This window comes from Camelina sativa, chromosome 1 (assembly GCF_000633955.1).
Source record: "Camelina sativa cultivar DH55 chromosome 1, Cs, whole genome shotgun sequence".
Taxonomy (NCBI): Eukaryota; Viridiplantae; Streptophyta; class Magnoliopsida; order Brassicales; family Brassicaceae; genus Camelina; species Camelina sativa.
In genome coordinates this window covers 1,104,479-1,127,676 of record NC_025685.1, presented here as the reverse complement: position 1 = coordinate 1,127,676, position 23,198 = coordinate 1,104,479, and the positions used below count along the sequence as shown (strand labels likewise).

The following is a 23,198-nucleotide window of genomic DNA, read 5'->3' as shown; positions in this document are numbered from 1 at the left end:
TTTTTTTTTTTTTTTTTTTGCTGAGCAGTCTGGTTGGTTCTTTTCAATGTGATTGGTCTTCTTATTATTATTATTGTTGTTATTATTATTATTATTATTATCATTATTATCATCATCATAAAGCAGGGTTGTAACCATGTTGATTTCGAAAGGATTTGTCTACCCTCTTCACACCAAAAAGAAATGATGATTTCGAACAGAAATGGCAATTTTAATTTCTGAGCAAGGTCTTGCCAACAGAAACCTCTATACCTCTACACTCTCATAGACCTCTCCAAGAACAAGCTACTGAGAAATCCCTACTTCTTTAGGAATTGAAACCTCAAAAGCTTAAAGCTTTTAAACCTCTCTGGATCGATCCCACAAAGTTTTGGAAATCTTGAGAAGGTAGAGATCTTAGACCTTTCACACAACTATCTCTCTGGCGAAATCCCGCAGACAGTACTATCCAAGCTTAGCCAACTGAACGTTTTGGGGTTGAGCAATAACAAGCTTACAGGTAGAATCCCTGAAAGCCCTCAGCTAGACAGATTGAACGATCCGAACATTTACGTGAACAACAACAAACTCTGTGGAATGCAAATCCAAGTACCATGTGCATTACTGCAATGAGCTAATTAAAATGCGGCCCAATACGTAATGCACGTAATGCACATATCTAAAATACTTGGATTACGTATTTTCTATCGGAAAAAAAATATGTTAGATATGTGCATTACGTATTGGGCCGCATTTTAACGAGCCGACCAATCAGGAAAACATTAATAACATATTTAATAGAAAGAAAAAAACATCGAATACTAAAGAATTATTGAAAATCAGGTATAGGTGGAAACAAAAACAGATCTACATATATAACATCAGTAGAAATATTTAATAATATTTCAAAGAAAATTTGAAAATAAGATACTACATATGTTTATCAATCAGTGAAAGAAAAAACAAACACAGATCTACATATATAACATATAGATCTATCACCAAAAACAAAATCATAGCACAAAGAAAATTTATAGATCCGATAGTATATGGATAGATGAAAGAAAAAACAAACACAGATCTACATATATAACATATAGATCTATCACCAAAAACAACATCATATCCCAAAGAAAATTTGAAGATCTGTGTCAACATACAAGTATATAGATAGATGAAAGAAAAAACAAACACAGATCTACATATATAACATATAGATCTACCACCAAAAACAACATCACATCCCAAAGAAAATTTGAAGTTGGCTTCTAGATCGGGTGGAATCTAGATATAAAAGCCTACATGCAGCATCTTATCTTCTGCAGAGGCATATCATATACCAAAGAAGATCAGGTACGGCACATAGACCTGCATATTAGATTTGACTTTTTGTGTCTAAGCAATCTGAATCACTTTGTGTCAGAGAATGACCTATATATACAACAAAACCGGACAAGGCGTTAGGGTTTTCAGTGCAAAGATGGGCCTATTTAATGGGCTTCTCCAACCGGTCCAGATTAATAGCGTTCCACTAAAATAAATAAGTTATTAAATAAATTAGATATCTTTTTTTCTTTTAAAAAAGAAATAAATCAAATGATTTACTGTTTTTTTAGGTGAAGCACACATTTTCTAGCTAGTTGTTTGAGATAATTATAATCTCGGTTAGAATTTCTATTAGTTGGACTAAAACATCGGAAAAAATAATATAAAGTTGGAGTTGCGTTGTACAGTTGTCTCAGTTACCGGTGCATTGTACTGTTGTACTTGAAAACAGTCGTAACGTATAGTTAGACTGAAAGAGCATCTTTGCATTGTACTTGAAAATAATTACAATCGTAGCTTTTAACCTTTTTTTTTCCTTTTACAAACAAGTGCTAAACGACAAAAAAAATCTGCACACCAAAAAACACTGAATTAGTTTGTTTCTATTTTTTTGCATTTCAGTTATGAGGTAACTATTTTACAATTATATATGGTTCAATCTCTCTTTTTCCGATTCTCTCTTCATCAAAGAAATCTTATCGAACTATTTTAATAGCTTTCCAGAATTTTCCGATATTCTATATGGACACGCATGTTGAGTACGAATATAGGTAATATCTTCTTTTTTTTTTTATAATGTTAAGTACATCTTTAAGAAACATTGAACGAAAGAATCTGCAAAATCGTTTTCGCAAGTCGTTTTAATTAGCTCGTCCTCGTCCCCGTTGATTAATACTGATATCAGAACCATCATAGAAATTTTATATGATAAAAGATTAGTATATGTAATTTTTCTGGACGGTTCATGACTGCGGTCTCGTAAGTCGTAACCACGTGGAGACTATAATTCCATTTAGGGGTTACTTTCACAACACAACGTTTCTTTTATCCTCATACGATTCACAAATTTAGTTGAATTATATGCCAGCAGTTTTCTTATATATGATGATAATGGTTTGAAACATTCAAGAATTATATAATAATGCCAATACTAAAACTTTCGTTTCTCGTAAGTCTTAATTTATCTATTATTAAAAGTTATGTCCAATCTACTAAACCTGGATCCAGCAAAAGTTCTGCTAATACATACAAAGGGAACACGGTCACGAAACAACGTATACCAACATTGGAATTATCGTAAATATGATTGTCATCTTGGATAGTTTAACTACGTGGGGTAAGACATTAAAAATCAAGGTTTAATGCAATTTCTCCGAACCTTGAGGTCTTGGATTCATCTCGTTTCTAACATCTAATTTGTTTTAAACTTTTAAGTCATCTCGAGGACTCGGATTCGTTAATATCCTTAATAAAACGAAAATACTGACTTAATTTGAATCTTTCATGTATAGGTGCTAAAAAAATCAAGAATGAGACGCAAATCACGTGATGACGTGAATACTGGCTCTATTACTACCATCATCAGCTAATTCTTTGTTTTGTGTTTTCTTTCTCACCTTATTTTTTTCATGTTAGGAATTCATATATACAGACAAGAGAAATCGAAACTATGCTTACGGACACCATACCACATGTTGGTTGAAAAAATAGCATATGTGAAGTTCACACTGATTAAGAAACCAACCATATATAAGATGATGGAAGAGGACTCGTCGAGGATAGACAGTGAGTGTTATTGACAGTTAAGGCCACATGTGACCCAATAAGGAAGTAGATGATGTCATAGTCTACGTCAGATGCCGTCACCAAATTGATGCGGCTCCCTTTGATTTGAAGTCTTTTGCCTTTCGAAGCAAAAAGTCAACCTTCCTAAGAACAGTTCTTTGCTAGATTTATAATTTAATTAAGCCCCTAATTTTATTCCATAACTTGCGGTCCACATTATATTATTGTATTGTCAATTTTGTTATCTGATAAGTGATTTTTATCCAGTTTCCGTTATTTATTATTCATGCGATATAATACAATATTACTATAGGTTGATACTAGAATTTGTTTTGGAAGTCGATCGGTGAAAGGAGAAAAAAAAGAAGATGAAAGAGCCGACGGTCAATAATAATACGAATAGTCAAAATCGAGGTTGCATTTAACTAGTAACTAAAACCAAGGAGTTTATTGGTTGTTTGAAAATTTAATTAAGTTGGTGAGTTGTTGCGAGTATTATTGACTTAAAACGACTTTAAATAATTTCATATCAGAAATACAATTAAAATTGTTATTATTTAATAGTGTTATTTTTTTTTCAACTAAACATTAAATTAAAAGGATCATTCTATGGTTGATTGTCCAAATCGAATGATTATTTTTTTTTATTTTGACAGCCAATAATTTTGTTATCTTCTCGTAGTATGAAAAACATATATGTGAATTTATGGACGCAAATTAAACAGAGTAGATTTTAAAGAGGAACTTATCGAACGAGCTTGCCCATGAAGCATAATACTTTCCAAGAGACGGAAAAGTCGAACCCAAAGAAAATTGCTCGGTTTAGATGAAAAAAAAACGAAGTAAACCACATCGACACATTTGCCATTTGCCATTTTCGTCATTGAGTATGGTGACATTTGAACTCAGTGCACCAAGTAGACAATTAGAGGTCGAACCAGAATGAAGAGATCTCAAGCCAAGTACAAAAAAATTAACTAGTATTTTACTCATCATATAGTAAGTAGTATTTTCATCTCTCTTTCTTTTTCTATTTTTATTGTTGCTAAATTACTAATATACGAAAAATCATTTGAAAAAACATCTAATCAAATTACAAAGTACAAACACATAAGGTTATACATTAAGTTGATTGAGTGGACGATAGGACACCAAATCCATAATCTAATTTGAAAAATCAAAAAAAAAAAATCAGTTTAGTTTATCTTATAATACAGTTAGTTTGATGCTTAAAAGAAAACTGAACCCATTCCAAAATCATAAACTAGATCACAATACAAATTTTACAAATCTCCACCAAGCTTTTTCTCCTACCTCGAAATTTTGTTATTATCATAATCCTTAATTAGTTCAAGTAGAAACAAAGAGCACACAAGACTTCATTCATTATCGAACGTCGTGATCCCGACTTGTAGGAATCTAAACAACAAATATTTCTATAAAACTGACTTATATCTTATTGGGCTAAAACAATATAATTTGAGGCCCATTGTATTATTGAGTTGATTTACTCATGGTTTATGAAAAAATCTATTTATTAGTAATAATCACTTTGTGGCCTATGAATCCAACTGGAAGGGTCGAACATGAGAAGAAGCCAAACGGAATCCCGAATCCAACTATTATTAATTTTGAACGGTCAGAGATGAACCGGTTTGATTTAATGTTAGATTGATTTCCGGTTTAACTAACCAAACCCGGTCGAGCGACTACAGAAAACCCTAAATACCCACACCCGGCAACCCATTTGGGCGTCGTCACTATCACATAAACCCTAAAACCTTACACTGGAGTGAAGAGGCAGAGAGCAAACAAAAAAAAACGCAGTCTTTGCGGAATTTAAGAAAAGAGAAAAGATGAGACCACCAATGCGCGGCGGAGGAGGTTTCAGGGGTAGGGGAGGACGTGACGGCGGCGGTAGATTCGGTGGAGGAGGAGGACGATTTGGTGGTGGAGGTGGTCGCTTTGGTGGTGGTGGTGGTCGCTTTGGTGGTCAGAGAGACGAAGGTCCTCCTGCGGAAGTCGTTGGTTCGTTTCTATACTTGACATAGCTTTTTACTTAGTAAATATGTATCATTTGTCATCGGAGTTTTGAATTGAATGAGCTGTTTCTTGAATGTGTAGTATTAAATGCACAAGTAACAAAATGTTTTATCAGTGTTTTCTCATTGACGAATCTTATCATGCTACTTTGTTCCCCTTGAGCTAGCCTTATGATGCTTTTGACTGATTTGGTTGTTGTATTGTTTATCGTTTAGTTTCAGCTTTGTGTTGAGTTTATGGTTGTAATGCAAAGTGATGTATAAATGCTTGTGAAGACGTTTCTTCTTGATTCGTTTGTGATGTGAGGTTTCGTTCTTTTGGTTTCAGAGGTCGCAACATTCGTTCATGCTTGCGAGGGAGATGCTGTGACTAAACTCTCAAATGAGAAGATTCCTTATTTCAATGCTCCGATCTACCTAGAGAACAAGACTCAGATTGGGAAAGTTGATGAAATCTTCGGGCCTATTAATGAATCTGTAAGTTGTCTCTGTTTCTGTTGTCTTCTTGTTCCTCTTGTAAGCAAACAAGAGGATTCATTCAGTCATTAATTCTGTTTTGTTTCTTCTTCTTCTTCTTCAGTTGTTTTCTATCAAAATGATGGAAGGTATTGTAGCCACCTCGTATTCTCCTGGTGACAAGTTCTTCATCGACCCTTACAAGCTTTTGCCTCTCTCTCGATTCCTTCCTCAGCCTAAGTAAGTCCCTCTTTATAACACATTGGTCAAAATATATTAAGTCTCTTTTTCTGAACTTGAAGTAACATTAGTGAGCTAGACACATATTAACTTTTTAGCATGTATTTTGTTCCCCTCTGAAATATTAAGACTTAAAGTAAAGATACATTAGTTTGAAAGTTGTTAATTGTAGCAAACGGTATGTGTCTGTTTTTTCCAGGGGTCAGTCAGCAGGTGGACGTGGAAGTCGTGGAAGAGGTGACGGTGGTAGAGGTAGTTTCCGTGGTAGAGGTGCTCCAAGAGGTAGAGGCCCTCCAAGAGGTAGAGGTTTTCCATCACGAGGCGGCCCTCGTGGAAGCTTTAGAGGCCGAGGAAGAGGATAGTTTCTTCTCCCACTTTACTAGCCTTATCCAACAGACTTGTACCCTTTGTTTTATGTATGACTATGACTATCGTTTTCCCAGATTCTCAATTTTCAAGACTTCGGTTTATTGATCTACGGCTTAAAAAAAAAAAAATAACATTGCATTGATTAGCTCAGCTTGGTAGAAATTTAGAAAAGGGTTACACCGCCATTAGCACTTAATTATTACTCTAGAGTAGATTCAAGTGAACAATATTGAATTATAATCTGAAATCTTGTCTTGAGCTTCCATGGGGATTTATCAAGAACCCCAGCCTCTGATAGTGGTAGCTTGAGCGACTCGGTTAATACCAAGGGTGAAAGCTCCCATACGGAGATCACATGAGTGAGTCGTACACATCTCTTTCAAGTCTTTGAATCCTCTAGTCATGTATGTCTTTAGCTCCTTGTTCACCTTTTCTTCATTCCACATGAATCCTTGTATATTCTTCACAAAGATAGATATTATACGAATCAGTTTTTTTGATCGACTGGCTTTAGAGATACATTCTTGATTAGAGTCTTACCTGAACCCACTCGAAGTAACTTACAGTGACTCCTCCCGAGTTTGCGTATATATCTGGGAGGATTACAACACCTTTCCTCCTCAAGATCTGCAGAGACAATGATATAGAGTCTCTGTTAATGCTCAGTTTAAGAAGAAGAAAGAGCAAAAAAGAATCAGATTTTCTAACCTCATCAGCCTCAGGATCAGTTGGGTGATTAGCACCTTCGATAATAAATTTCGCTTTGATTTCATTTGCATTTTCCCTAAAACAGACCAAAGTCAGAATTTCAAAGTCATGAAAGAGAGAAGATTAACTTATGAGACAAGAATCTTGAAAGACCTGTTGATGACACCGCCTAGTGCTGCAGGGACAAGAATATCACAATCTTCGACAAGAATAGAATCAGTATCAATCGAATCAGCACCATCAAACCCTTTGATTCCTCTGTTTTCTTCGACATGCTCAAGCAAACCCAAAATATCGATTCCGTTCTTGTTCTTGATTGCTCCTGTGACATCGCTCACCGCCACAATGTTCCCACCTTTTTCACTTATCAACTTCGCCGCCCAAGAACCAACATTCCCAAAACCCTAAGAAACAGAGATTGTATGAGTGCCTTCACACGCAAGTAACATCACTTAGTAGACATATTTTTTACTTCTTATACCTGGATGGCGAATCGCTGTCCTGATATGCTCATTCCATGTTCGTTGAGCAAAGCTTCTGTTGCAAATAGTACTCCTCTTCCTGTCGCTGCATCTCTCCCAAGAGATCCACCAAGATCCTGCTCAAAACATCATCCTTAAAAATCACATCTCACTCAGTTTTAGATTCGTTGAACACATAAACCGAAACAACCTAATAAGAATGGTCACTTACAATGGGTTTTCCAGTCACAACAGCAGGCGAGTGTCCGTGGAATTTTGAGTATTCATCAAGCATCCAAGCCATTGTCTGAAAAAATTCATCACTATATTTCAGACAACAACAACAACACATAAGAACTCCAATGGAAGTACATGCGTAAAGAAGATTTTAATAAGATCAACCTGAGGACCGGTTCCCATATCAGGAGCTGGAACATCGGTATGAATCCCGATGAGATCGTGAATCTTCTGAGTGAAAACACGAGTCAAACGTTCGAGCTCCGAGATGCTTAGCTCACTCGGGTCACAACCTATTCCTCCTTTGGCTCCTCCGTAAGGTATCTTAGCCACTGCTGTTTTCCATGTCATAAGTTGAGCCAAAGCATTTACTTCATCTGGTTCAACCTGTCGATAACCGAAATCTGGTTTATAACATTGAATTTGGTTAGGTTTGATCACAAAAAGAGAGAGTTAAACAAACCTCAGGATGATATCTGATTCCACCTTTCATGGGACCTCTTGCATTGTCGTGTTGAACTCTGAATCCAACAAATGATGCAAGAGTTCCATCGTCCTTCGGTATGGTACATTCTACCTACAATAATTGGTTACTTCCGGTGTAAAGATCTTGAACCGGATCGGTTCCGCTGATCTTTTATAGTATCGACATGAAAAACAGAGGAAAGAGTCTCGAACCTTGATCTCTCTGAAGGGGATGAGAAGACTTTTCTCGAGCTTTGAGTCTAAACCAAGAAGCCTAGAAGCTAGCTTGAAGTTTCTGTTGGTTGCTGCCAAAGCATTCATGGCTTTCTTTTGTCTTCTTAATTTTTTTGTTTATTTTGATCAGAGACTCTAATATCAAAACAGTTGGAAACAAGTGTGATTCTTGCTTATGTTATTGCAAGTGTATTTATATAAAGAGATACGTATACACTTCGTCTTGATGTGTTGATCGGTATATGAGAATGAGAATTTTTGTTTTTTTTGTTCTCTTAACAAAAAGAGAATTTCTATAAGGAATATGAATATAATAATTAAATAAAGACATACCCATAATTGATTCTGATTTTTGAGTATTCAGAATAGTATGTTCCTCTGTAGGAAAGTTTTCAGACACAATTAAAAAAAAAAAAAAAAACTAGCTTATAAAAATTGCACATGTCCTCCATGTGTGTAAATTCGAATAGTGGAAAATTCATTAATGAAAATAATCTGGAGAGTAATTAAGCAGATTAATATTATATTCTTTTCATTCCACAAAGATCACTACAAGAATACGAAAAATTAAAATTTTATTCACAGGATCATGACATGCATTGACATACATATTACATAGATAAAAGATATAGTTTATAAAATAAAATCTAACTGTATCACACTATGTCATTTTTTCATTTCTAAGATTATTTATTTAATTTGAGTAAAAATATTAATAAAAACCAAATAAAATGACTATTTATACCATACGTATACGTACTGCCTTTTAGAAACCAATAAATTAAAGTCTTTATATATCACTAGTAAATTATATGATAATATTTAACACAAATATAACATTCCGAATTAGTTAGTATCTATACTTTCATAGTATATTTTGAAGTTTTATCTTATAGTTTCACAAGTTTTAGTAAAAAGGTTATAGGAAAAAAATGAATATAATTGCCTAGGTAGGCCGACTTAATTATACGATCCCAAATGAATTTTGCATGTCATAAGATCTTTACGTGTTATTCACTTATTCTATTCCATTACCTACACATATATAGCGTATACACTTTCGTGAGTAGTGACAAAAAAAACGTATACACTTAGTGGAGAAAAAAACGTATACACTTATTATTACACACACAAACAAATATATTCGGTTTTGATTGTAAATATTCTTCGCACATATGTTTTTTTAGACACTCAAATCAGAATCTTTAGGGAATTAGAGGACGACACGAGAGGATGCAACAAATCAAGAAACATAAAACAATTACAAGATTCCATCAACAAAGAATCTTTTGGAAAAAGATTCCCCATGATTTATGCTTCCACTAATATAAATTGATTTATCGTGGATTTCCACCTATATTTCTTTCTCTATCAATTTCCAAAAGAAGATATCAATTTCGTAATAAAATTAATTTGAACGTATAATCAACCTCTAGTGTTTCCAAAATTGATCTAACCCTCTTTGGTCAAACACAAACTAATAAACGTACAGTGTGCCCCAATAGAAAATCCTGTTCATGATAGGCTAATGTCACGGATTTACTATTTTAAAAAATGTTATGCTTTAGCTTTTTATATCACCTTTTTCTCTTAAAATAATTGATATAGAAAAAAAAAAATAACCCAAACAGATATTTAAAATAATAGAGAAGTCTAAAATCAAACCTAACTCAAAAAATCAATTCAAGGCCATAGATTATTCTTCTTAAACGGATAAGCCAGTTAACATTATGGGCTTTATAGCCCATCATTAATCTATAAGTTGATGCTTAAATGCTCAATTAAACGTGTCTTACTCTTTAGAAACCAAGTCTCTGCCACTCTATTAATGTCGGTTCCTATTTTCCCTAAATTTAATCTGTTGACCAGTTTGCAAATTATAACAAGAAAATTAAAAGATTTGTGGAACTCGTTTAATTATTTTGCATTTTTTTTTTGATAATTTTTAACATCAAAAATTTAATGATTAACACATTCTCTTATGTAAAGATCTTCATAACGACATAATCGAACATTAAGTAATTAACATAAATCTTCAAAACAACTACCCAACAAAACTAACATCAAGCACAAATATGTCACAAAACTATCAATGAGCAAAATAAGAACATATGCATGCAATAATAAACCATACTTCATCAAATAGATGGAAAAGTTGAACCCACATAATTTAAAATCGATTTGATACTCAGATCAATGTCAGTCAAATCGATTTCAAAGATTTGATACTCAGATCAATGTCAGTCAAATAGATTTCACTGCCGGATGTAAACTGATAATATATTATTAAAATTTTAAAATGTCAGTGAAATATAATTTGACTTTATAATTTTGTTTTTTCATATTTAAATAATCTAATACTTTAGTATATATAGTTTTGTTGTGTAATGAAAATAAAAGTGGTGACAGTTATTCTTTTCATATCAATTATAGTTATTTGTTTCAAAAAAACATTGATTATTAAAATGGGTAAATTATGTGTATAGAATATGTTAGAAATGGAAAAAACAGTCCTTTGAACAAAAAAAATGGAATAAAAAGCAATAATTGTATAACTAAATATAGGAAATAAGTATATTTCCTACTATATTTAGTTAGCAATTTTGGTAACAATAGTTAAGATTAGATTTGATTGTAGAAGATTTCAAATAAAAAGCAAATATGTTTTCTAATTCAAGAGGCCATAAATTATCCCTCTTAAAAAGGATAAGCCAGTTAACATTGTGGGCTTTGTAGCCCATCATCAATCTCTAAGTCCTCATCATTACCATTACCATTACCATTACCATCACTGATCACGCTCCCCCATTGTTCTCTTTCTCTCCATCTGTCTGCCACTCCATTAATGTCGGTTACTATTCTCCCACCCACAATGATCCCAAGATACTCGAGAGGAAAAGGTAAAAAAGCAAAAGTTCCGAAACACACACAGGAACGAGCTCAACAAAACTCTTCCCTTCATTTGAGAATCAGAGCACATTTTGATTCTAAGGTAATTAATTATTCTCTTGATGCCATGTGAAAGGACCCATTTTGTTCCTCTTTCCTGTGATCTTTTCTCTTTTTTTATCTTTGATTCTCTTGCGGTAAATTATAGGGTGATCGATTTAAGTTGTCAAAAAGGATTTGAATTTAAGTTGTTTTGTTGATCTTTCTTCTGGAGAGCATCTTATGAAAACTGTGATTTATTTTGGCTATGATTCTGGAATTTAGAAACCTATTGATTTATGAAAAGACTTACATTTTCTAGTCATAACATCATGGGGCTTGGATTGTAGGAATCTTTAGAGTTCTGCTCTATTGAGAAATCAGTGTCTCTTGTTGTGAACTTGTCTTTATTACCTTTGGAATTTATTCGAGAAGAGTGGTCATCTTTAATTGTTGTTTGAACGTGTCTTTGCAGGTTACAGTTTCTGGTGGTTTGGTTTCTCTGAGTTTTGGTGATAGATCAGATTAACAGGCAGGGTTTTGAGAATGTCGACAGTGGGGAATTCTACAAACATATTTTGGCAAGAATCACCCATTGGGAAAGCTGAAAGACAAAAGTTGTTAAACCAGAAAGGTTGTGTAGTGTGGATCACAGGGCTCAGTGGCTCAGGTTATGTTTAAATCTTCCTCATTGTGATGATTACTTTAGATGCCTTGTTTCTGTCTAAAGTTCTTATGTTATACATACATAAGTCTCTGTCTATATTCTAAATTCTTAGCCTGAAACATTGTGCAGGGAAAAGCACGTTAGCTTGCTCGCTGAGTAGAGAGCTTAACAACCGGGGAAAGCTATCATATATTCTTGATGGGGACAATCTTCGTCATGGTTTGAACAAAGATCTTGGTTTCAAGGCAGAGGATAGAGTTGAAAATATACGCAGGGTTGGTAAGTACGTAGTTACATATTACATTTTGAAATGGGTTGGGGAAAGTCTAAATCCTAAGAAAGTCATTCATACAAATGCTGATGTACTTTTAAAAGGGTGTCTCATAGTATTAGTAGTTAGGGCTTACATATTACCAACAATAGATTTATGTTTTGCACCTGAAAGCTGAGATAGATTGTGATTATTGAAAGAAAATTCTCAAAAAGACAGTGTGAAAGAAGAGCATTTATATGTTGAAACACAGGAGAAGTAGCCAAACTCTTTGCAGATGCTGGTTTGATCTGCATCGCCAGCCTCATATCACCATATAGGAAAGACCGTGATGCCTGCAGGGAGATGATGCAGGATTCATCTTTTATCGAGGCAAGCTATTTGAAACCCGACTTTACATTTTGTAGTACCCATTCAGTTTAAGATATTTGTTTGATGTTGTGGCATAAACTCTTCAGGTTTACATGAACATGTCTCTACAATTGTGTGAAGCAAGAGACCCTAAAGGCCTATACAAGCTAGCCCGTGCAGGAAAGATCAAAGGTGAGATAACATAAACTTCCATACAAACAGAATAGAGAAAGTTGCTTCCATATCATTTGAATCTTTATATAGAGTGCCTTTTCTTTCTTCTTTTCTTCATACCCTTTTTCTCAGGTTTCACGGGAATAGATGATCCGTATGAATCTCCCTTGAATTGTGAGGTATGATCAATGTGAATATATATGATTCTTCTTCAAGAATATGACTAACTAAAAAGACTATCTTGCGTGTGTATGAAATATGTTAATCAGACTGACTTTGTATGTATGTTTTGTGAAACATAACCAGATAGAGCTGAAAGAGAAAGAAGGAGAGTGTCCTTCCCCTGTAGCTATGGCTGAAGAAGTCATCTCTTATTTAGAAGACAAAGGTTTCCTTCAAAACGAGTAACCCTTCACCATATAATCCAACGGCTGGGATTAGTTCTTTTTTGTTCCTTTTCTTTTCTTGGTGTTCTCCCTGGTTATTTTACTTTCCGGCGTTTCAATTATGAAGACATACATATAGCTCCATCTCTTTCTTCTGGAACCTATCAACTTTTCTATACTGAATGTCTGAAACACAAGTCATTAAACAGCAGCGTCTTACAAAGCTAAATCAGAATACTGCATTTACATCAATTAAGTTAAATCACAACAATAAGTAAGTAAACAAGTTATTACATTGGGGATGATCTATTCAAATCCTATACAACAGCGACAAGAGCCCTGCCAATATTGTTCTTGTGAATTTGATACCAGGGTACAACGGTTACTAACACTAAGTTATTATGATAGACTGATAGTGAATAAATTGATTCAGGAAAAAGATTAGATCTTATTTGAATAGCTAGTAAAAATATAAGGTGCTCTTTGCAATTTTCCCAAATTTCATGATTCTGAATTCTCTGCAATAATATAAAAAAAACAAAAAAACTCGATCCCGGGACCAATTTTAAGACAAACAAAAATGGTGTTGAACAGTCGACTGGTGGAGACGACGGTGAATCTATCGGCGGATCTCTGGCAATATGTTGCCTGTAACCCGGAGAGACTTCCTCGCGCCACCGTGCTCAATTTTATCTTCTGCATACCTCTCCTCCAACTCCGCCGCCTCGCTTCTTCTCTCGGATCGTATCTTTGCTTCGTTTCTGGCGCCGGAGTCGATCGCCGTACTCATTTCGATTAATTTCCCGGCGCAGTTTCGACGAATCTTCTGTTAAATTATCGACTTTGATTTTGTAATTTTGCTTTTTGTTTTTGATTGTAATGTAATTTGTCTGTTTGTTTGTAAACCGAAGACATTAAAATATTAATAACCAGAATAAACCGGAAATTTATAAAAAGAAACAAAATCAAACCGGGTTGTGGTTAACCATTGTGTTGTGTCTGTCGTCAACGGAGAGAAAGGAGAGACGTGTAAGCAAAACAGAGAACATCCGAAAGGTTCCGTTTTCGTGGGGGAAGAAGATGAAGTCGCTAGTAGTGGCCCATTTCTCAACGCCTTTAATCACTTCTAGATTCGTGTTCCCTTCATGTCTTAATCACCACCGAGCTTCAAAAATCTCCGCCGTCTCTTTTCCCACCGTCCGCCGTCGATTTCCTCCTCTCGCCATGGCCTCAGCAGCTCAGTCTTCTTCTCAGGTATCTATCTGGAGGATTCAAGTTTTATTGATGAATCTGATTTTGGATTCTAGTGGGTGGGGTTTATTGGGTATTGCTCAGTGTATCTGTATCTTGATTGATGTGGCTCGATGATCTCTAATGTTGTGTTGTTTCTGTCATTAGACAAAGAAAAGGTCGAATCTTTTTATTCAAAATGGCAGACTTTTGTGCATATAAGCTCTACGAGGATGCTATGTATTAGATTGAAAAGGGGAAAGTTATATTCGTCACTGATCCTTTGTTCTTCTCTAATTTCGTGTTATTAATTTTGATTTTGTATGTCATTTTTTCGTTGGTGACTCATGTATTTGTTAGTTATATTGAGACTTTGAGTTCAACTGTTGGAAACTTCTAACTTTGTGTCATATACTTTTTACTAATCAGGCTGTGTCTTCCGGGAGTGTCGACAGTGATACAGATGTTTTTAAATTGATTCAAGCTCACGAGGTAACTAATGTGCCAATTTTTGTAACCATGCTTTCTGAATATATTCATCTATATGATTTGATAATCATTCATGTTCTGAGTGTGATGTGTATGAGTTTTAAAGTATTTGATATGTGGTCTTCTTATTTTCAGGACAAGGCTGCTCGTCTTTCCCCAGTCGAAGAAATCCGAACTGTGCTTAATGGTAGCCTTTGCGGTATGCTTTCCACTTTTTCTCAGGTGAGCAGTTAAGTTTTTTCTTCTATGAATATGGTGGAATGTACCCAAGTCCTCGGATTCTGATTATTGGTCACCATGTCACACATTGTAATTTCAAAAGCTACCATCATTCTATCTCATTTACCGTAATTTTGATGTGGTGCAGAAGTATGAGGGTTATCCTTCAGGGTCAATGGTTGATTTTGCATGTGATGCTGATGGTTCACCAATTCTGGCAGTTAGTAGCTTGGCAGTTCATACAAAGGTTTGTTGTTTATTCAAAGACTTATGATGATTCATCTCTGTTTTGCTGCAATTTGGAGGAGTTTGAGTGATAGTTTGCAAACTGAAACAGTGTCTATTAGTGAACTGACGTCCGAAGCAAAGAAAAAGAGCCATTGTTTTCTCTTCTTTTACAAATTTAGATGTCTTGGCCTTATAATCCATTCTGCCGTTTGCAGGATCTTTTAGCTAATCCAAAATGCTCTCTACTAATTGCTAGAGACCCTGAAGATAGGACCGGTTTGAGAATCACCCTACATGGTGATGCAGTGTTGGTATGTATTTCGCTGTGTTGTTTTATATGCATTTACATTAAAATAGAAAGCTTGAGTGTTTTTCTATGTATTATTTAGGTTTCTGAAAAAGATCAAGCAGCTGTTCGATCTGCCTATTTAGCCAAGCATCCCACTGCTTTCTGGGTAAAAACCCTTTCTTGTAATGACCAGAAAGTTAAGAACCTCTCAAATAAATTAGTTAACTGAACCTTTTCTTCTTGAAACGTTGAAGGTTGATTTTGGGGACTTCAGCTTTATGCGGATCGAACCGAAAGTGGTCAGATATGTTTCAGGGGTTGCAACTGCTTTTCTAGGATCTGGAGGTATCTTTTCTGCTTCATCTTATTTATATCCTGTCTTATGTGATCCAATATACGTAATCCCGCTAGTATATTACTTACTCTCTGAAATCTCCATTACCAGAATTCAGCAAAGAGGATTTCCAAGCAGCCAAAGTCGATCCCATAGCTCAATATGCAAAGCCTGTAACGGTATAACAATCATATCCCTAGTACAATCGTCAACATATAGCAGTGGATGTGTACTAACTCCTTTTCATTGCGGCAGTCTCACATGAACACAGACCATGAAGAGGATACCAAAGCCATTGTACACAATATAACATCCATACCTGTAAGTGTTTTAATTCGTCATCTTTATCTTGGTCAACATAGACCTTGAGTAATGAACATATATTAACATAGATCACATTCAAACTATATAATGAGTAAATTTCATTCAATGTCAGGTAGAGAGCGCCTTGATGCTGGATTTGGACAGCCTTGGTTTCAACGTTAAGGCTACTCTTCAAGGGAACACCTTCAACCTCCGAGTTCCGTTCCCAAGACGCGCACAAGACAGAAAGTAAGATCAAAGACTCTATGTTGCAATTTGTTCCCAGTTTCGGACTAGACTCTTAGAGTTAAAACTACTGACTCCCTTTACTGTAAGAATGATCCAAAACTGATTGAGTAACTCTTAAATTGGTGGTGGTGGTGTTTGCAGGGATGTGAAGACACTGATTGTGGAAATGCTTCAAGCTGCTAAGTCAGTTTCCAATTAGTTAGCTAAAAATAAAGATGGAAAGAAGCTATACCTTCTGAATCCTGCTACAATAAGAAAAGCTTCCTCCTTTACACAATGCTTATCTTATCATAAGTTGCAGAATAACATTCATTTAATCATGTATATATCTTAAATAACAAGAGTATAACTAAACTTATACTTGTAAAAGTTATATATAATTTGTGAACGTATAATTAGATCAAATGACAAAATTCGAAGTCTTGTTATATTCTTTTATATCATTTTTATGTACTTAGTAATAAAGAGGAAATGAGAAACAAATAACTGGATGAAATTGTAGCAAAATCAAAAAAGGAAAAATCCGTTATAGAAAAAGGAAATCACAAACTCTTATTAATAATTAAAAATAAATAAAAAAACAACTGAAAATTATCTTTGCAAAATATCCAATTTGGGAAAACTACCTTAACTCTCTGATTTGTCACCAGTGTAATTATTTGTGTTATCAAATTCGAATAGTTATCATTTTTTTAATATTAGAGGTGGATGAGAGAAACCGCTTCAGTTTGAGTCACAAATTTTGCAGGTGATCAACTCTACTATATATCTGTTGATTTTGGGATGGTTGTCGGCTTTTCCAAATTTCTCTCCTTGGTTATCACACTTGGGCAATATAAGCCAGTTCACTGTTTGCCAAGTCCATCTTCTTCCAATTTGTGTAAGTATAAATTTGTGCCTTAATAGAAAACAATCCACCTTCTTTGTTCATGTAATAGTGTAACTGTTTGTTGTGTTATCTTCAGTTTTGAGCCTTGAGTGAGTGAAACCTCCCAAGAGTAAGCACCACCCTGGAGGGCTTAGCTTACAATGATGTTGATTAGTTAGTTTTTTTTACAGAGTGTTTGATTTGTCCCCATCTTGCTTCTCAAGTGGTTAGCTTCATGCAGTGGTACTAATAAAGATAGTATGTCAGGCAATTATTTGGTTACACACTTGAGAGTCTGTGACCAAGTTATGACAAAATAGGATTATGATCTGGAAACAATAAGATTGTAATAGATCATCATGTTACACGTTACAACAAAGCACATACATTGTCACAAAGAAGTTGATCTATCCTTGTGTTCAACTTCAAAGTGCTCAACCGAATACATTTCATCTAAAATACACTTTTCTTTCAGAGAAGTAAACCCACGAAAGTTAGCTTGAATCAATACGAAAACTTGTCAATCTGAATCAGTCTCCAAATTTCCCATGGCTTTCAATCCTCTTGCTCGCCTCTGCAACACACAAACACATCACATCATTTCTTCACCTTAACAAAACAAATCTTAATCTCAATCACAATTATGGAATCACTGGATTAGAAAATGAGAAAAGTCCATACCTTCTTAGAGCTCTTCTTCACCCTAACATCATATCTATCTGGACACAAATCAGCCAACCAGGTTCCAGGACTCACCATCTATACATAAATAAACCAAACCAAACCAAAAAAAACATTATTCTCAAAACTGTTACTAAAGAAGAATCTTCAACACACATTCTAAAAAGACAAGTAAAGAAAAGAAGAACTGACAAGTAAGCTTCTTTGGATGAGTTTGGCTCTCTTCTTAGGCCTATGTGAAGGTTTACAACCTTTCATAGCCAAGAAATCTTCTTCCTTCTCTTTGTTTGACAACGTGATAAACAGCTTCGGCCACATAGCCTCGTCCTTGATATTGACATCTTCTCCATTGTTTGCATCAAAACAGTCTTTACCAATGGTATCCACAACACCTCTCGTAGTATAATACCTCTCTTCTTTCTCCGGCCGTCGCTCTTGTAGTCCAGATCTGAGGCTTGTCCCTTCTGATCCTCTACAAATCAGAAAAAAAAAACCCACCAAGAAAGTGTGAGTCTTTGGCTACGATTACAAGAGTAGTACTGAGCAATTCACTAAAAGGAATCAATCAAATCAGAAACACATACTTGGAGAATCGAGTGGATTGAAGGAGGAAGGTTTCATGACCTAGAAAACGAGAAGAAGAGTGTTTAGAGCGAGAGATCTTTTTGTCTTTGGCTCGAAGACATCTCAATCTCTTCTTGTTTCCCCACTGTAAGAAGATCTCTTGTTCTAACTCTGACGGCATTTTTAGGAACTTGGAAGCACTTCTCTGATTGATTCGATCGCTCCAAGAGATTGTTAAGAACTGAAAAAATCAAAAGAGAAATTGATTCAGCAATAGAAATCGATGTTAAATTGATTACAATTCACAAAAAGATATGAAATTTCTCTGGGAAATTAGAGAAAGAAGAAGCTTGAGCTCTGCAAAAGTTACCTATCTTTTTCTCTCAGGATCCACACAAGTCCCAGTGAGTGAAATGAATCTGATTGGCAAAACACAGATCGATGTTTTCACACCGGTGAGAAAGACGGAAGTGGAGATTCTGATGACTTCTGCGACGTCTCTCTCTTTCTCTTTCTCTCTACCGACTCTGTAAACGAGAGGGGGAAGAAGGCAAACGTTTGGTGGTTTAGGCCTTCTCTTAAGCCTTAGGGCATCATCTCTTTGTATCTGCGCCGTTGATGGAGTGTTCTTTATTATTAACCGTTCGATTTTAACATTGACGGTCCGATTTCATAGTGGTACTGAGTGGGAAATTTACGGTCTGGTTCTTTTTCCCCAGTGGGAAAAATTGACTTTTAACCGGAAAATCTACTTAAATTCTGGTTTAGCCCTTTTCTCTACTTATTTTCCTTTTTTTTTTGTTTTCTTAAAAGTTTTAGAAATGCTTAAGAAAATTAAGAAATTGTCAAATGATATATAAATTCTTATTACTGACGGTAAGGAAATTTACATATGAAATAATACTCACAATGATCTAATTCAACAAAATAATATAATTTACAAAGCTTTATTTATTTACACTAAGAACATTCAAGTATGAACAATGAACCAGTATTATAATGAAGCTCATATATGGGCATGGATAGACTCGTTTTGATTTCAAAGTCCATCGTAGTAACCCCCGAAAGATATTTGAGCTCTTATGACAGGAACACCTTTCGTACCAAATATTGCTTCGTTAATCTTTGTTGCATGATTCACAACTTCTTTCATCCTCTGCATCCACCAATAAAAAAGAAGAAACAAGATTTAAATTTTAAATCTACTTATAAATTGTAATGCTCTCTCTAATTAATTAGCACAAGAAAACAATCAGAATACAAAACGTACAAAGATATATAAAACGAGAATCGTTCTTTTCAATTATAGAGATTGTTCCAATGAACACGTAACTTTTGAGCTTATCATTTGGTCCGCTTAAAATATTCAAAAAAAAAATTCCTATTATTTAAACAAAAGTTATCAATCAGTTAATCATACAATATCTGGAATAAATTAAAAATATATATATACTTATCAAGCAGACAGATTAGCCAATAACAATTAGCCAATATACTTATCAAGCAGACAGATTACCAACTAATCGTCATGAACCATTAACATCAGAAAATTGTTTTCTACCATCTTTTTCCACTATATTGGTTCACATTCATCTTCACAAATATTACTTTTTTTGTACAAGGATTCATATTCTATACAGTCTCTTATCCAAATCTATCACTCCCTTAACTTTCATAATTCATATCATAGTATACTTTACCAATATCCAAAACACTATTTGTTAGAAAAACAGAAATAATTTTGTATTTATCATTTAATTCAATATTGTTTTAGTAGAAATTAAATATCCGTCTCAAGACGAGAAACTACTCAACTAAAACCAATAAACTTTCTTTAAATTATTTAACTAAGAACATTCAAAGATGAAATAATTTAATTTTAATAAATCAGGTTACCTTATTATCATCGGAGTAAATCTGGAACCTTAGCAACTGGTTCTTGTTCTTAGAAATCTTGATATTGTTGTGTCCGAGAAAGAACACACATACGGTAGCAGCAGCAGCTGCGACACCAAAAGAACAAATTGCTCCAACCCCATTGAGACCAACCTTCCAAAGGTTCAATCTCTCACCATCACTATCTCCTTCCTTCAAAATAATCTCTTTCTTATCTCCCAAGTCATCTCCTCTTTGGGAATCAGAGGGTTTCGACGCAGTATCGTCGATCTGAGGCAGAGGACTCGTGATCCTCGCTGGTGCGTCAATTTTCATGTCGGCAAATTCAGTCTCCTTCGTTATCTTGAAGGAAACTCTAGGTGACGAAACAGAGTCCGTCGAAAGGGTTTGTTTTGAATCCGGATACGGATCCGGTTCAAGAGCAGGCTTATTGGGTATCTTCGTGTTGTCTTGATCCACCACCAACAAGGGTTCCCAAGCTATGGGAACTTGGACAAGCTTTTTGGGGACCACTATGGATCTTGGAGAAGACTCTGTTTCGTGAAGAGGATCTTTAGTAGAAGGGCAGAGGAAGTAATCCATCACCATGGCTCCATGATGATCCTCGTCATGATCAAGATCCTTGAAGCTGCTATTGGAGAGTAACTCCCAATCCTCGAGATCCATCTATGTCTCCTTGATCCGATCTTTGGAACTTCGATTAGGGTTTTAGAAATTAGGAAGCGAGAAGATTTTTGTTTTGAGGAAGTGAGAGATCTTTTGAATTATTGGAGCGAAGTGCGTTTGGTATTCTCATGGAGTAAACAACAACATCTCTCTCTCTTTCTCTCTCCCACGTGAAGGGGTTTCAAGATCCTTTAATAGAAGACAAGACACAAGATTCAAACTAGTTGAGACTATCTTTATTAAAAAAACAAAACAATCAAACACATAATTGCTTTAAATTACACTGAAGATGCTTTGAAAAACAATTAGCTTGAAAACGCGTATGATTAATAAGCTCTTTAATGTTGGGAAGAAAAAAATATCAGTACATGATTGATATTATTCGAAGTGGACACAAAACATACATGATACATGTACGCAAATTTAAATTAAGAAAAGTATAGATTTGAAGATGTGGGTGACAAAAGTGAATTTAGAGCTTATCTAACGTTATGAAATGACAAAAGAAGAAGAAGTGGTCCTTTGGGGACCCATTCCAAGAAGAACCATCGATTGCCTTCTTTGACAAGGTCCTTAATTTTTCTCCTCCATCATAATTGATGAAGTCTTCTAATTTGCTAGAAGCCTATAATTGTTTTAGATAGCAGTCACAAGGCTATAGACAAAAAAAAAGACATAATATATGACTTGATTAATTTTTTTCTTGCTAGAGTCCCCTTTTTCATAAGGACTAGAAGTTAAGATTAGAGCTAGGTAGATTCAGACCTAGCTAATGTCAGTTCAGTTCATTTTCGTAGTGAAACCCATTTATGAGTCGGTTACATATAATAGTACTAGTATATAGCTAAAACGTTAAATAGTTTTGGATAAGGTCTAGTTAATGCTGATGTATACATACATCATGTTGGAGTAAGGAGATTACGAAGAATCTTTGGTACTAATTTATGNCTAGAGTCCCCTTTTTCATAAGGACTAGAAGTTAAGATTAGAGCTAGGTAGATTCAGACCTAGCTAATGTCAGTTCAGTTCATTTTCGTAGTGAAACCCATTTCGGAGTCTATATAGCTAAAACGTTAAATAGTTTTGGATAAGGTCTAGTTTTATTGCTGATGTATACATCATGTTGGAGTAAGGAGATTACGAAGAATCTTTAGTACCAATTATGTCACTAGTAATATAATAAGGTCGAATTACATAGTTTGATGTGAACACACTACCCATATTCCAGAGTCAGTGATAATGTGATAGTGCTGGGTTTTATAGTTTTGCGAATAAATCGTTTTAAAAACTGTTTTCATCTCATTTGGTAGTACTCTTTTATTTGGAAATTTTCATTGGCTAATGACTAATTAAAGGTTTTAGAGAAGTTAAAACCCTTCAAAAATCATAATTGGAGCTCTGATCTTTTACTTTTTATATATTTTTCCTTGAAGAAACAAAAGTGATTATTCTTCTTACCTTTTATATATAAAAAAAAAATTCGAAGCCCTGCAAAAGTTCCAAACGTTTCTGCTTTGCACTTTAATTTTGTCCCCTACTTTTGGACATTTAAGCTCGATTCCTATGTAAACCCCACAAAACTGAGTTGGCCCTAATTTTTCTCTCCCAGGCACAAACATCGAAGCGCCGTTTCAACCATCCTCCTCCGACGCCGGTGGGCTCTCTGCTCGCCGGCGTCGGGAAATCTCGGTTCCCGTTTCTATTTCAAGCTTCTACTATCCCTTTACCTCGATCTCCATTTCTTTTTTCCCTTTTTTTAGCTTTGTTTTAATCGTTACAAACCCTCACCGAAAAACCAAAGCGGCGAATAAGGCTTGTTCATCTCCGAAGCTAGGCGGCGGTGGAGAACAACAATCTCTACCCTCTGTGACTATATCAGCCAGTCCGCCGGGAGTTTCAGAGTTCCCCTGTTCCTCATTGCCTAGATCCGGAGTTCGACTCGCCTCTGTTGAACCTCCTCCTCCCTCATCACCCGAGTCTTACGCGACAGAGACGACGGCAATGGCTTGTGATGAGTGTTACAACGTTGTGTTTTTCCTCCGAGAGTGGTCCCCCGACTCTTCTCCCTGTTACCGCCTAACAAATGGTGATCTAGACTATCAT

General features: G+C 35.2%; 6 protein-coding genes across 7 annotated transcripts; 3 read left to right on the top strand and 3 right to left on the bottom strand.

Annotated features, from left to right (window-relative positions):
- LOC104791673 (putative H/ACA ribonucleoprotein complex subunit 1-like protein 1) lies at positions 4,838-6,302 on the top strand. The gene is made up of 4 exons (XM_010517651.2): positions 4,838-5,118; positions 5,461-5,609; positions 5,713-5,828; positions 6,028-6,302. Exons 1-4 carry the CDS (start codon positions 4,947-4,949, stop codon positions 6,188-6,190), a joined length of 600 nt encoding a protein of 199 aa, XP_010515953.1. The 5' UTR covers positions 4,838-4,946; the 3' UTR covers positions 6,191-6,302.
- Positions 6,358-8,449, bottom strand: LOC104791580 (probable glutamate dehydrogenase 3). The gene is made up of 9 exons (XM_010517536.2): positions 8,282-8,449; positions 8,067-8,180; positions 7,769-7,990; positions 7,599-7,673; positions 7,387-7,503; positions 7,059-7,309; positions 6,906-6,981; positions 6,738-6,824; positions 6,358-6,658 (listed from the first exon to the last, which is right to left on the bottom strand). The coding sequence occupies exons 1-9, from the start codon at positions 8,387-8,389 to the stop codon at positions 6,473-6,475; spliced, it is 1,236 nt and encodes a 411-aa protein (XP_010515838.1). The 5' UTR covers positions 8,390-8,449; the 3' UTR covers positions 6,358-6,472.
- On the top strand, positions 11,104-13,308 carry LOC104791489 (adenylyl-sulfate kinase 3). The gene is made up of 7 exons (XM_010517431.2): positions 11,104-11,294; positions 11,706-11,900; positions 12,027-12,176; positions 12,422-12,540; positions 12,627-12,711; positions 12,826-12,872; positions 13,000-13,308. Exons 2-7 carry the CDS (start codon positions 11,777-11,779, stop codon positions 13,099-13,101), a joined length of 627 nt encoding a protein of 208 aa, XP_010515733.1. The 5' UTR covers positions 11,104-11,294; positions 11,706-11,776; the 3' UTR covers positions 13,102-13,308.
- On the top strand, positions 13,612-16,850 carry LOC104791402. The gene is made up of 11 exons (XM_010517319.2): positions 13,612-14,333; positions 14,739-14,801; positions 14,934-15,020; positions 15,166-15,264; positions 15,461-15,556; positions 15,635-15,700; positions 15,789-15,879; positions 15,980-16,047; positions 16,124-16,189; positions 16,305-16,420; positions 16,562-16,850. Exons 1-11 carry the CDS (start codon positions 14,160-14,162, stop codon positions 16,617-16,619), a joined length of 984 nt encoding a protein of 327 aa, XP_010515621.1. The 5' UTR covers positions 13,612-14,159; the 3' UTR covers positions 16,620-16,850.
- LOC104791320 lies at positions 17,611-19,116 on the bottom strand. The gene is made up of 5 exons (XM_010517207.2): positions 18,904-19,116; positions 18,554-18,774; positions 18,162-18,441; positions 17,970-18,047; positions 17,611-17,862 (listed from the first exon to the last, which is right to left on the bottom strand). Exons 2-5 carry the CDS (start codon positions 18,712-18,714, stop codon positions 17,809-17,811), a joined length of 573 nt encoding a protein of 190 aa, XP_010515509.1. The 5' UTR covers positions 18,715-18,774; positions 18,904-19,116; the 3' UTR covers positions 17,611-17,808.
- LOC104791163 lies at positions 19,376-21,548 on the bottom strand. 2 transcript variants are annotated; one of them, XM_010517023.2, is made up of 2 exons: positions 20,430-21,548; positions 19,376-19,695 (listed from the first exon to the last, which is right to left on the bottom strand). In XM_010517023.2, the coding sequence occupies exons 1-2, from the start codon at positions 21,093-21,095 to the stop codon at positions 19,573-19,575; spliced, it is 789 nt and encodes a 262-aa protein (XP_010515325.1). In that variant the 5' UTR covers positions 21,096-21,548; the 3' UTR covers positions 19,376-19,572. The 2 variants fall into 2 exon arrangements, with proteins under 2 accessions (XP_010515325.1, XP_010515396.1); XM_010517094.2 differs by having other exon boundaries at positions 19,376-19,689; positions 20,430-21,530.